The 13,175-nt window shown below is 41.9% G+C and overlaps 1 protein-coding gene across 2 annotated transcripts in view; it reads right to left on the bottom strand.

Moving 5' to 3' along the window:
- Positions 1–13,175, bottom strand: part of LOC107087869 (neuronal PAS domain-containing protein 2-like) — a 40,578-nt gene that overhangs the window by 2,041 nt on the left and 25,362 nt on the right. Inside the window, exons 10-21 of one of the 2 annotated variants that reach the window (XM_015379683.1) lie at positions 12,330–12,412; positions 12,131–12,237; positions 11,871–12,018; positions 11,709–11,793; positions 10,288–10,414; positions 9,143–9,240; positions 8,954–9,019; positions 6,891–7,055; positions 5,729–5,947; positions 4,548–4,729; positions 4,379–4,471; positions 4,099–4,303 (exon numbers count right to left, since the gene is read on the bottom strand). In XM_015379683.1, the coding sequence (XP_015235169.1) occupies positions 4,099–4,303; positions 4,379–4,471; positions 4,548–4,729; positions 5,729–5,947; positions 6,891–7,055; positions 8,954–9,019; positions 9,143–9,240; positions 10,288–10,414; positions 11,709–11,793; positions 11,871–12,018; positions 12,131–12,237; positions 12,330–12,412 (1,578 nt within the window). Of the gene's footprint in view, positions 1–4,098; positions 4,304–4,378; positions 4,472–4,547; positions 4,730–5,728; positions 5,948–6,890; positions 7,059–8,953; positions 9,020–9,142; positions 9,241–10,287; positions 10,415–11,708; positions 11,794–11,870; positions 12,019–12,130; positions 12,238–12,329; positions 12,413–13,175 lie in introns of both variants that reach the window. The other variant, XM_015379682.1, reaches the window with a different exon arrangement.

Here is a 13,175-nt window from a genome sequence, read left to right as displayed (position 1 = left end):
CCTGCTACTGCTGCAGCTAAGGAGCATTAGCATAAGTTACCGCTGTAGATAGGGAGCGTTAGCATAAGTTACCGCTGTAGATAGGGAGCATTAGCATAAGTTACCGCTGCAGCTAAGGAGTGTTAGCATAAGTTACCACTATAGCTAAGGAGTGTTAGCATAAGTTACCACTATAGCTAAGGAGTGTTAGCATAAGTTACCATTATAGCTAAAGAGTGTTTGCATAAGTTGCCGCTGCAGCTAAGGAGTGTTAGCATAATTTACCACTATAGCTAAGGAGTGTTAGCATAAGTTACCATTATAGCTAAAGAGTGTTAGCATAAGTTACCGCTGCAACTAAGGAGCATTAGCATAAGTTGCCGCTGAAGCTGACGAGTGTTAGCATACGTTAGCGCTGCAGCTAAGAAGCATTAGCATAAGTTACCACTTTAGCTAAGGAGCGTTAGCATAAGTTACCGCTGCAGCTAAGGAGCATTAGCATAAGTTACCGCTGCAGCTAAGGAGTGTTAGCATATGTTATCACTATAGCTAAGGAGTGTTAGCATAAGTTACCGCTGCAACTAAGAAGTGTTAGCATAAGTTACCATTATAGCTAAAGAGTGTTAGCATAAGTTACCGCTGCAACTAAGGAGCATTAGCATAAGTTGCCGCTGCAGCTGAGGAGTGTTAGCATAAGTTACCGCTGCAGCTAAGAAGCATTAGCATAAGTTGCCACTTTAGTTAAGGAGCGTTAGCATAAGTTACCACTGCAGCTAAGGAGCGTTAGCATAAGTTACAGCTGTAGCTAAGGAGTGTTAGCATATGTTATCACTATAGCTAAGGAGTGTTAGCATAAGTTACCGCTGCAACTAAGAAGAGTTAGCATAAGTTACCATTATAGCTAGAGTGTTAGCATAAGTTACCGCTGAAGCTACAGAGCACTAGCATAAGTTACTGCTGCAGCTAAGGAGCATTAGCATAAATTATTGCTGTAGCTAAGGAGCATTAGCATCGGGTACCGCTGTAGCTAAGGAGAATTAGCATAGGTTGCCGCTGAGCCCTTTGCTAAAATGACAATCAAAAACAAAAGGATGGATACAAAGATGTGTCCAATGTCCATCATGGCAAAATCTACATGAAGACGAGTGAAGAACCGAAGAAAGTAAAATGTGAGGGTCAGACACAGAGAGGAGCTAAAGCTGAGGAGGAAAGGACCCGCACGTCCTTGTTTACAACACAGGGGGCTTCTTCTACTACTGAGGTGTTTCAAAAAAACTAGATAGATCTGTGCATCAAATTATTCCATCTGATCAAACGCTTGGAACATGGATACACACAAAAGATCGTATCATTATATTTAGTTTCCATGGAAACAGAGATTTTGAACTTCCAATCAACCGAGATTTAGATTCGATCATGGATATTTTACGCATTTAAACGATGCAGCTAATGTCCCACATTTGACTGGATGGGATGGATAGAAAAAGTAAAGAAACCAATCAGCTGGAAAAGCTACAAGGCAAAGCCCGACTTCATGACCAGCCTGCTGTTAAACCAATGCAGGTATAAAAAAAATAAATAAATGATGGGATGTACGCAGCAATACAGGCGGTGCGACAGTTTATATGATTTTTATAACAGGATCACTATTATATCCGTTTTCTGTCCCCCTGAACTCCTAGCATTGGTAAACTTTTCTGTTTTTTAAAGCGTTTTATGGATTGCTCATTTCCCTGCCTCCTGTATGACTCCAATACGATTAACAGATTTTATTTTGCATTTTCCCTCAAATTGGATGTATGTTTCTATTTTATTACAACGAAATAGAATGTATTTTATCTCATTGATTTTGTGCTCATTTTTCTTTCATGTTGTCAATAACTTCCGGTTTGAGTGCTTTTATTTTGTTGAGCATTTGCTCAACATTAAGTTAAACACAGATCCACGGTGTTGACAGCCCCTCTGAAGAGGCTAAAGCTGTGTTATTGTTTTGCACGAGTGTATTTTTCAATGTTTATTTTCTGCATAAATTCAAACATTTAATACGTTATAACAGGAAATGTTATGAGTTTTAACTATTATGGTGATGATATGTGCATTTTAAGACTGCGCTTAATGAAATATGATTCTAAAGGAATTTTAAAATCTCATAAAGCCATCAGTAAAGATGGCGTGCTGCAGCAGATGTGTTTTACTTTGTAAAAACATCTCTCTTCCTGTTAGACCCATGAAATTGTTGCTGAATTGCTGCGTAGTCCGACTAAAACAGACCTGCTGTCCATCTCCATCAGAACCTTTTCATTGAATTCTCAAATTTGAAAACTTAAGGTAAAGTTTTGATTACTTTAATTTCAAAAATGTTAACATAAATGACCCCTGACGCTGTTCTTTGTTTGCTTGATAGTCTGTAGCTCCAATGAAGTCTAGTAAAACAGTGGAAGTTTTGCAGGAAAACTAAAAATGGCGGGGCCTGTTCCTGCAGTCTTGCCTCCATGTGGAGCAGCAGAGAACGTCTAGGCTCCTCCTCCACCCTCCCAGCCGGAGCTCAGCCACCCTACTGGCTTCTATCTGTGATCTTTGCTCTTGTGTCTCATGACCACAGGTAGGGGCTGGAATGTGAACGGACCGGTCCGTCCACAGCTCTCAGCTCTTCTCTCCTAAACAGAGCAGATCTGCTCCAGCTGACGAAGCCTGAATCTGTCCTGCATCCTGACATCACACTTTAAATGTCTCTGAGTATCAGTATTGTAATTTTGATTTTCCAAACAGACATTAAGTCTGACAAGACAAGTGATCCACATCGTGTGGGAATCAGGTCACTCTTTTAGTCAAATAGTTTTAAAGAAAAAAGGAGACCAGATTAAAAACTGCTTCCATGATATTTATATCCTGCTTTGTAATCCAGGGCAGATTGAGTAGCTTTGCTCATGTTTTTTATATGCTGAGGGGAAATGGGGCAGGTCTGCTCTCTGCTCTGACGGCAGGAGGAGCTCTGAGCTCCCTGTCAGACAGTAATGGCCGAAATATACTCGCGCATTTGGGTAATCGCGCCGGTCTGTGCGTGAGACCATAGAAACGCTGACCCTTTTATAGTTGACATGGATGTAGGTGCAGTACTCGCCAAAAACACAGAGTGAAAATGTCCGAACACAGTTTTCTTCATTTAAGAACTGATGATGATTGAAGAATGATAGGTGTGCTACACAGAAATACACTGAAATAAATAAAACGGTAGGTTTACCTGCTGCACACAGAGAGACGTGATGATAGGGAAACCAGGAAACCTCCCAGTGAAGCCCATATGTACCTCTTTGTTATTTTAAAATAACAGATATTTAAAAAAACTGCGTTGTTTCACTAATTAAAGCTGAATGCATTGTATACTATGGATAGTTGTTTCAGACTTTATATCCTATGTGATGGAAACTAAATCCTTGTTTTTACCACCATCCTGGATGATAAACTCTCCCCTGTTTTCGCTGATTTTAGTCACTGAATAAACAGGAACTCTATATTTTCCAAACTGTTCCACATTGACCTTCTGCACCATTTGATGTCAGTAAAGGCAAACCACTTTATAACCTCCAATTTGGAACGAGGCTGGCGTGGTCCGCGCTTGTGTGCGGGGACGGCGTGATTGCGTCACTTTTTGGGGCGCGCACCTTCGCGCCCTGTCTGACGTGGTGAGTATAAACCAAGCTTAGCGGTAGAATGATGTCTGCTTTCATCTGGAACAGCTAAACTTACAAAAAACAAAAGTGAAAAGTCGCTGGATTTCTCTCTGGTTGCTTTTTTAAGTTACTATAGGGTCTAAAAAGTCTCCATATAAAACGATAAAGTTACAAAGTTTTCATCACTGGACTGTCCCCTCCAGTTTTCCTTCACAGCAGAGCAGCGACCTGTAGCTACCAGTTAGCTTCATATGCTAACCAGCTCCATTGTAAGACAGAAGGTGGTGGGTTGGTTTTTCAAAATAAACTCTGCAGCTAATTAGAATAAGTGCTCACATGTACCGTCTGCTACATCCGATGCTTCATTTTAGCATGCAGACGTGGAGGCTCTTATGTCGCTGCTGCGCCGCCGCCATCGATCACATGTAGGAGCTGTGGGGTTTCTCACCTGAAAGAACTGCTGGGCCTGCAGCTGCTGCACAGAGTGCTGGGAGGCCTGCGGCTGGCTGTGGTAGGCCGACTGGGCCTGATGCGTGATGAAGCTGTTGTGTGGGATCATGATGGGTGAGGTGAAGACGGGGGAGGGGACGAGCACGGCGTTACAGTTGACCTGCTGCATGGTGAAGGAGGTGATGGGCTGGTCCAAGCTGTACCTGTAAGGAGAGCAGAGAGGAGCTCAGCTGCAGAACCAACAGACACCAAGCAGGAGCTGCGGTCTGGCTGCTCACAGAGTTTGGGAGATTCCCATGTTGCACTGGGAAGGCTGGGAGGCGCTGCTGCTTGTAGGAACCACAGTCTGCATGGGCTGCTTGAGCAGCATCCTGCAGGAGAGAAACCGCTTTAGAACCGACACCAGAACCCGGCAAGGAAAAAGAGAACATCTTTCAGGCGTCTGACCGTAACTGTCCGTCATGGCTGAGCTGATCCGTCTGTCTTTGGTTCGGGTCCTGCTGAGGCCTGGTGTTTGTCTGGGAGAACATCATGGGGTTGCTGTAGAAGGGCGTCGTCAGGCTGGTGTTGGTCTGCATCGGTAGACTCACCGTCTGGGTTGGTCTGCTGCGGGCAATCCGCTGCTGAACCTGAGGCACAGACCCGGTAGCGGTAAGCTGGACAAATGGCGAAAAGCGTCTCCTAATCAGTCGTTTGGTGCAAAAAAACCAAGATCATCATTTAAATGGTCCTCAAATGGTCCTTCTTCCCATCCATGTAAGCACCACAGATCAGCAGTGCAAATCTACTTGCCAATACACTGTTTCTAAAGCACCGATACACTGGAGTGTGTATGACGTCATCCGCGTGCCGGACTGGAGTTGTAACAGGCAGCCCGGGCCACAGGCGGCTACGCTCTACCCCTTCTATACGTTCGGCTAGCTAATCTGAATCGTTCAATTCCTTTTGCAGAGTGAGATCATCTGTGGTAGTAGCACTAGACACCTTCCAGGCATGTGAGTAAAACTAGCAGCAGTTCAGCAGACAGGAAGAATGAATGGTAGCCGGCGTCGTGGATGACGTCATACACACTCCTCTTTGTTTTTAAAAAATATATAAAAATAAAAAATATAACCGCGGATGTCTGGGGGACAGTGATTCGCCTACATTTAATGAATGCTGGCGTACCATAATGATAAATTATGAACAATTTAGTTTGTGCCTTCAACTTGTTGCCCATAGGACGACGTTACTCGGATTACAAAACCAAATATCTTTGGAACAGCTCTAAATGACACAAAGCTCATATGGGTGAGTAGAACATGATGTAATAACGTAAAATCAAGGGCCCAATTAAAAAAAAAATGGTGTTCCCCTTCAATATCTGAAATCGTCATCACATCAGAGACAAAAATAACTTGGATGAAATTTATTGCTAGAAAATATCCAGAAAGTTGAGAGAGAAAAAAGTTCTTCTGTAACTTTTTTTTTTATATAAATAGGAATGCTAATTAGAGCCATAATGGGGCAGGGCGTGTCTGATTGGTGAGTTTGTAATGAGACGTAATTAGCTGCTAATGAAGAATGGGAATATTCTCTATTATAGTAAAACGACATCATCATCATCTTTCCGGCGGGTTTTACTAAACCTGTGAGGACGAAGAGGCGTTTTCTCTCAGAGGGAGCGTAGGTGAGCTGTGAGCCCCGCAGGTTGACGCTTTCTGTTGGCCTGATGGCTGCCTGATGACACCAGACTGGTTCTGGTTCTGGTTCTGCTGCGTCGGCCTTCCCGGGCTCTGCTGCTGCTGCTGCTGCTGCTGCTGCTGGGCCTGGCTGAAGTCACTGTGAATCGGCTGCTGTAACAGCATCTAAAACACAAACATCAGGAACAGCTGGTTTCTCTCTGTCCTCATTTATCAAAAATAAGTCCTTCTAAAAAAAAAAAAAACTAAATTAAAGTTAAATTTACAAATTTTATACAAACAAAACCATTCAGGCCCATTTCTGTAATTATTCTTAATACAGTTTCAGTTCATAAGCAGAATAAAGAGAGACAAATAATTAAATAATTTAATGTTAAAACAAAAATAAAAAATAGGGATTATTTTGCGTTAACAGCAGAAGTGATTATTTTCATTATTGACATTATATTTCATATTTTTCTGACAGAAAAATGGTCATAATGTGAGTGAAACTGAGGAGGGCTTTTTAAATGAGCCCTAAATCCCGAATGATTACTGATGATGATGGTAGAGGAAGCCCGGCGCATCGGAAGGCTGATAAATTTGAGTCATATTAGCAGCTTCTTTTCTCCATATCAGGTTCCAACATGAAAAGTGATTAAATATGGATGAATTTATCTAAATAGTGTTTTTATACCTCCAGATATTGAGCAGTTCTTGCTACTTTGAAAAGAACACATCTGTCTACTTTATGGCAGGGTATGTCTTTGTTGCCTAGTTGCCTTTGTTGGCTCTTGAGGGATGCACACGTTGCTGTAAGGGGCTGGGTTTGGCCTGCAGGCCCTCAGTTTGACACACGGGATTTAGATTAAGACTACCGGTATATGTCAATCGAAATGCTTAAAAGTTCAATGTAAAACAACAGCATGGTGGTCTGGGCTGCAGTAGCAAAACTGGCCTCTAGAGGGAGACAAGCTCATTACTGCTGAGGATTTAGAAACAGGCTGATTTTACTCCAATCAGCATCTATCAAACACAGATCTATCACTGTTGGTGTTCTCTGTCAAGTCTTTTTCCAGTTTGGGTTCTCCAGAAACAAACAGACCGGGTTTAAGGTTTCTTTTCCTACCTGCAGATTAGCGAGGTGGAGCTTCTCCTTGATGTCATACAGCTCCTGCTGCTGCGTCTTTATGTCGGCCTGCAGGATGCGCGTCCTCTCCTCCAGCTGCTCCTTCAGCTGGGTCATCACGCCGAGCTGAGGCTGCTGAAGCTGATACACAGACTGCTGCTGCTGCTGCTGAAGGGGGAGAAAACCGTTATACTGTGAGGAAAGCGGTGGGGAAAGAGGTAGGGTGCACTTTATGGCAGTCAGCTTGGAATCTGTAATGAACCTGATGAAGTTGATTCCTTCCTGCTATCATCTCAATCTTCATCGACATGCAGGTGGTTCAAACAATCTGTTCGTCCAGTTTGATTTGCATGTTTTCTAAGCCATAACAAGGCTTTGCTGGGCTACTCTATAAAGGTGGAACTCAATGCTAATGCAGAGACTTTGAATTTAGAGAGCTTCCTGAATCAGAATCAGGTTTATTGCCATTGTTAGTGAAGGAGTTCACAAACTAGGATTTTTTTATGGTACAATCGTGCAACATGAAACATATAATATGGAATAGGTAAATAAAATGATTAAAATATCTAAAACACTGTGGGTATAAGGCATGCAATAAAATAGACTAATATATACACTTAAGATAAAAACATGGACATAAAATATAAAAAGTAAAATAGCATCTTACAAGGAGTGCAAATAGAGCAGTGTAAATGGCATGGGAAGGTTATAGAGTCTGACATATATAACCTGCCCATGCCATTTACACTGCTCTATCTGCACTCCTTGTAAGGAGTGGGAAGCAAAACGTCTTCAAACTTGAAAGACAAAGTCCAGTGGATTGTTTTTCACTTTTTTGGAAAGACTATGACCTGGATCTTCACCTGCATACCTAATGAACCCAAGATGCAAACATCCAGCAGAGACAAGACAGAGCAAAGTCAAAGTGACCTTTGACTTTAATGAAGCATCGCTATGTTATCTGGAGGTCAGAAGAAAATACGGTAACCAGTAGTTACTGTAGCGGTGGGTAGAGATAGACCGACACATCAGCCCGATGATATTTCAGGGTCATGTTAGCATTTTTTTCTTCTCCATATTAGGTTCCTATAAGACTTTGAGTAATTTCTGCTGTTTCTTCTGGTGATTTGATTTCAGCAGAGTTGAACATCTTTATTTAATGAAATTAGACTGATGGAACGTGGAACGACTGATATTTTGGGGCTGATATATTGTGTTTCTTATATCAGCATTGGTCGATACGTGCCTCACCTCACCAATCAGCTCATCCAGCAGCCCTGACTTAGCATCATGTCGCTCCCTCTACCTGCTCCACATTGTTAATGTTTAATCTAATTAGTTAATAAAGGTTTATTTTGGTTTTCTGTAACATTTGTAATTGTCTAAATTTTTATTGTTAATACTAGTGATAAAAAACAGCCTAAAAAAAAATCAGTAGCATTTATCAGAACATCAGGATCACCAGACGTTCCCACAGTGGGAACTATTTTTCTTTTATTTCTCCTTTTAAGAGTTTTACGTATTGCATTCTTGCTTTCTTCTGGACTGAGGAGAAAAGATGAATTTCTATTGGTCTGCTGGACCTTAGCAACAGCATTTTAATGGTTGAGAGCGAGCAGGTGGAGAGAATGTGATCCAAGAAATGATTTTAAAAGAAGGAAGTTCATAAAACTGAAACAGTCTTATTTAAAAAAGGAAAATTTTAAACTATAAATTCAGGAAAAAAATGTATTACGGTAATTAAAAAAATATCTATTTGAACAAAAAATAAATATGAATAAAAACTGGGGAAACAAATCCATAAAGTTAAGCTAAACTTTTTTTTTTTTGATTGAGAAGTTTTACAATTTTATTTCTCAGTATTTCCTTTGAGAAAAAGTGTTCTTGGAACAATAATGGGACAGTTTTCTCCATAGAGGAATAAAGAATCAAAACAAAGATCTTCTCCTTAATCACAGCAGGCAGTGAAGATCAGCAGCCTGAGGAATAAACCAGCCTGGTAGCAACAGTCATAACAGGCAGATCCTGAAAACAAGCAGTGGAGAGGAAGCCCAGACACTGACCGTGGCGGAGTGCTTGCTGCTCTCTTGAGGAACGACTTCAAAGGAATTTTGTCTCTGAGCCAAAATCTACAGGGGGACAAAAGAAACACGCTCAGGATGAAGCAGGCCAAGGATGCTGCTGCTGACTGTCTTCATCTCCATGGGTAAATGAAGCAGACTATGTGATGAAGATGTTTGTTCTCAGCTGACCTTCGAGCCGCTAGGCTGGAGTCTGCCTGGCGTTTTCTCTGTTCCGACGGCGACCGGTGGCCATGATGGCGTGCAGGCCTCTGTGTAGGAGTTCGCTGCTGCAAAGAAAAGCATAGATTTAGACCTGCAATCTAAAGGAACAAACACAAAAAAAAAAACATTGTAATAAAGTATAATCATTCTCTGATCTTAACGCTACAAAAGCTAAGAATGGGAAGGAATCAATGTCCCAAACGCCAGCTCAGTCGATTTATACTATTCATTGTTTGTTAAATAAATCTTTCATCTTAGAGAATTATCATATCTAAATTAAAATTTATTTTATCCAAATTACTCCATGCAGCCATAAAAAGCTGCTTGTTATGAAAATAATTAAGTTGATTAAATTTTGATGTTTCCATCAAGCTCTTCTAATGCGATCCTCTAAAACGACATAAAACATGGATGATGGAAACATGTCTACTGACGCTCTAAGGAGGTCAATGGATGGATTACTATTTTTTATAAATATACTGGACAAACCACTGCTGAGCGTTTCTCTTTATTCTAAAGCCAGCAGCTCGCAGTGTAGATGGCCGGGCATCTGCACACCCACCCTTACCCGTAAAATAATCTAATCCGTAACTAGAGCCTTAACCCTGATTCATTTACGTTCTGCACAGAAATTAAACTTGTAGAACGTTTTATCCTCCTTTGGGTTTTTCTCTTCTTTGCCCAATACTCTGGACGCCTCTAGGGGGCAGTGTGGGGAAAAAACCATAAGTGAACACATTAGAAAACCACATCTTCTCTGTTCAGATCACAGCTCCTGATTCAGGATCCAAACAGACCAACCAGAGCCAATTATGGAAACCAGCTGAGGCCCAGGATCCTAAACCAGGAAGTGGAGAAGCTGTGGAAGCCAACACTGTGTTTGCTTTTAGAAATGGATGCTGCTATGAAACTGAGCCAGCTGCTGAGCCGTCTGCATGAAGATGCAGCAGCGACGCCTCTGCTCATTCCTGAGATCCAGTGCAACCAAAACCTAAAAGCAGCCTCACCTGATCAGAAATGTTTTTTAGGCTAATTTTCAGCAGCGCTAACATCAGAATAAGAGAATCTGTGTCCGAGTGACTTGACAGGTCAGAGAGAAGAGGATGACTCACACAGAGAGTCCGAGAGGGCGGTGTGGGATGATTTCCTGGAGCTGTGGGATGACACCGAACGGGCGCCGCTGTTTCTGTCCCTCTTGGCGTCCAGAGTGGAGCAGATGTCCAAGTACAGCTCCTGAGCCTGGGAGGGGCGGGAACAACACGCTCCAATCAGAGGCTGAACTGATTTTCTGTTAAAGTGGTTTATACTCCTCCATCTTTGTCACATCTTTACAACCACAATCATGTCGCTCTGTTCTTTCTTTTCAAGGTAATAAATTGTGTTTTTGTTTGTCCTCAGCTTCTAGTCAACGCAGCATTTGGTGAAATAAAAACCATCAAAATAATTTGTTTCTTCCTGACAACTAATTTCATTGTGGTTGGTGCTGCCCCAACTTGTTGTTCACCACATACCAAAATAAATAGTTTTTTAAGATGATGCAAAGTTGAATGTGAAACTGTTACCATTAGTTATAAAACTAAGAAAATGAAGTCTAAGGAAGTTATCATCCAGAATTGTAAAAAAGTTTTTCCTTGAATAGGGTAATGCAGTAAAGATTCTGTGCTTAACATTTTTTCCTGCATTACTTCTACTTTTATACTTGAAGAAGTTTTAAAAAATGGTACTTTTACACTTTTACTGGAATAAAAAGCTGAAGTTGATCCTCTAACTTCTACAAAATAGTTTTTTAAACAGTAGGATTTATACTTCTACTGGAGTAATAAACATCAATACTTTTGACACCTCTGATCTTTACATAACAAAATAACACAATGATAACAAATGTTACACAATTAACAATAGATATCAGGTGGAAGGATGAACGTGCTAATAGATATCGTCCGGCTGATTATCTGTCCATCTTCAGAGGAGGCTGACCCTCAAGGAGCAGGTTAGACGTATCAGCCTTTTTTCTTCTTCTCCTCCTTCTTTCTCTGATTTATTAGTGCGTTCAGCAGCTATGCCTTGAGATCATGAAATGCTCCAGCATCGCTGCTCCTTTTTTAGTTTAAATTAAGAATTGTGTAACATTTTTTATTGCTAAGCCATTTAATCGTGTGAATGGAGACAGAAAAAAACTAAACTGGCTTCAAAAATCGATCCACAAAAAGAAAATAGCTGAATAATTTGGGGATGGTTCAACTGATGGCCTTAACCCCTCCCACCAGCTGATCACTACAGCAGGTTGTATGCACCAGTTAAACTTGACGTGCTCTTCCTGTTTGGCAGGCGTCACACAGAGTTCCTTAAAGAAGGTGTGAATGATGACTGGAGCCCGGAACTCGCTCCTGGCCCGTTTTGTTTTGTTCTGCAGGACCAGACTCCTTCCACAGGTTTACCTCCCTCCAGTTTGTGGTGTAAGATGTGAAAAAAGCTCAGAGCGATAAACACAGGTGTAAGGTGCGGCCTGTGCAGAGGAGTTCCTAACTTTCACCTTCACAGAGGATGGGGCGATCTCCGGCGGAGAAAGATCCTCCAGACCAAACGCTCTTCTCCGCTCGGCTCGCACCTCGGCGTAACTGAACAACACAAACACAAACATTCAGGTTTTCTCTCCGATGACCAAGGAAGCAGACGACAGGAGCATGAGGGTCACCTGACGACGGTGTGAGTGCAGACGATGAACTCAGGTTTGGAGTTCCACTGGTGGTATGTGATGTAGTAATGAGTCTGCAGCCAGATCCACTGCTGGCCTTTGGTCAGGAAGCGGTAGTAGCAGGATTTACCTTTTCCAAACTGCATCACTGGGGAGTAGAGGGAACACAAAAGGTTCAGATGACCCGTGTTTTATCAGCCAGCCTGTAGGAGCTGAAGAGGTGAGGATGAGTGATAAAGAGGCAGCGCTGGGTTGCTTACATTGTTTGTGACACTGGGCTATCAGCTCCAGGTCATCCACGTGATAATAGTCGTAGCCCGACGTTCCCAGAACCTCAAAGGGTAAATAGCCGATGATCGGCGACGCTCTGGAATAGAGAAGGGGAAGAGAAACCAGTTTGATTGCATTTGTTCTGGATAAAAATGAGCTCTGGTATTTCTGAGGATGTCAATGTCTCACCTGTGATCTAAGAACAGGAACTTCCATTCAAGGCTGTGTCTGGACGTGAATTCGTCACAAGGATCGTCCACGTTACACAAATCCTGAAGCAGAGAGCACAGGAACGGGGTGAGGCGTCAGTTTCTGCAGATTTCTCTCTGCAGTTTTCCTGACTCAAAAACATCCTGGATGTTCCACTTTTTTCCCCACAAAACCTTCTTCTTTTGCAGGTTTCCTGACACTGCATGAAGGTTATTACCAAAAAGGGCAGCCTGAGCTGGTCCAGCATCACGCATTTGGCAGCACTAAAGCACTGCATGACCATATCTGTGCGTCACCACTGGTGGATTAAAAGCAGCTGTGGCCTCGAACTGGAATATTTAGTCTGCCTGAAGAACTGAGGCCAGTTTGGAACTGGAATGTTAAAGGAGGGATCTGCAAAAGGTTTAAGAGTTTGAAAGGAAAGACTTTAAGCTGTGCGGTCTGGAAGCAGGAGGACAGAGTCAGATGCAACAAATAAAGCAAACCTTTCAATTTGGATGAATCAAAACAGTCTTAGAGTTAAATGATCATTTTCTCTTTCATTAACATTATTTTGTGGCAGTGACTGTCTAAAAAAACCATCATCTGTGTATGAGCGTCCAAATATCGCACAAATCAGTGACTCTTCCTTTTCAAACACTATACTGTTTGTTAGGCATATAATAAAAAAACAAAAATTTTTTTGGTCTTCATTTTATATAAATAAAGAATGTTAGCAGAACCCTAGAAGGATGTTAGCAGAACTTTAGCAGGACGTTAATAGAATGTTAGCAGAACCCTAGAAGGATGTTAGCAGAACTTTAGCAGGACGTTAATAGAATGTTA

Source organism: Cyprinodon variegatus, unplaced genomic scaffold (genome assembly GCF_000732505.1).
Source record: "Cyprinodon variegatus isolate N-32 unplaced genomic scaffold, C_variegatus-1.0 Scaffold198, whole genome shotgun sequence".
Taxonomy (NCBI): domain Eukaryota; kingdom Metazoa; phylum Chordata; class Actinopteri; order Cyprinodontiformes; family Cyprinodontidae; genus Cyprinodon; species Cyprinodon variegatus.
The sequence above is the reverse complement of the archived record's forward strand: the minus strand, read 5'-3'. Positions and strand labels throughout refer to the sequence as shown.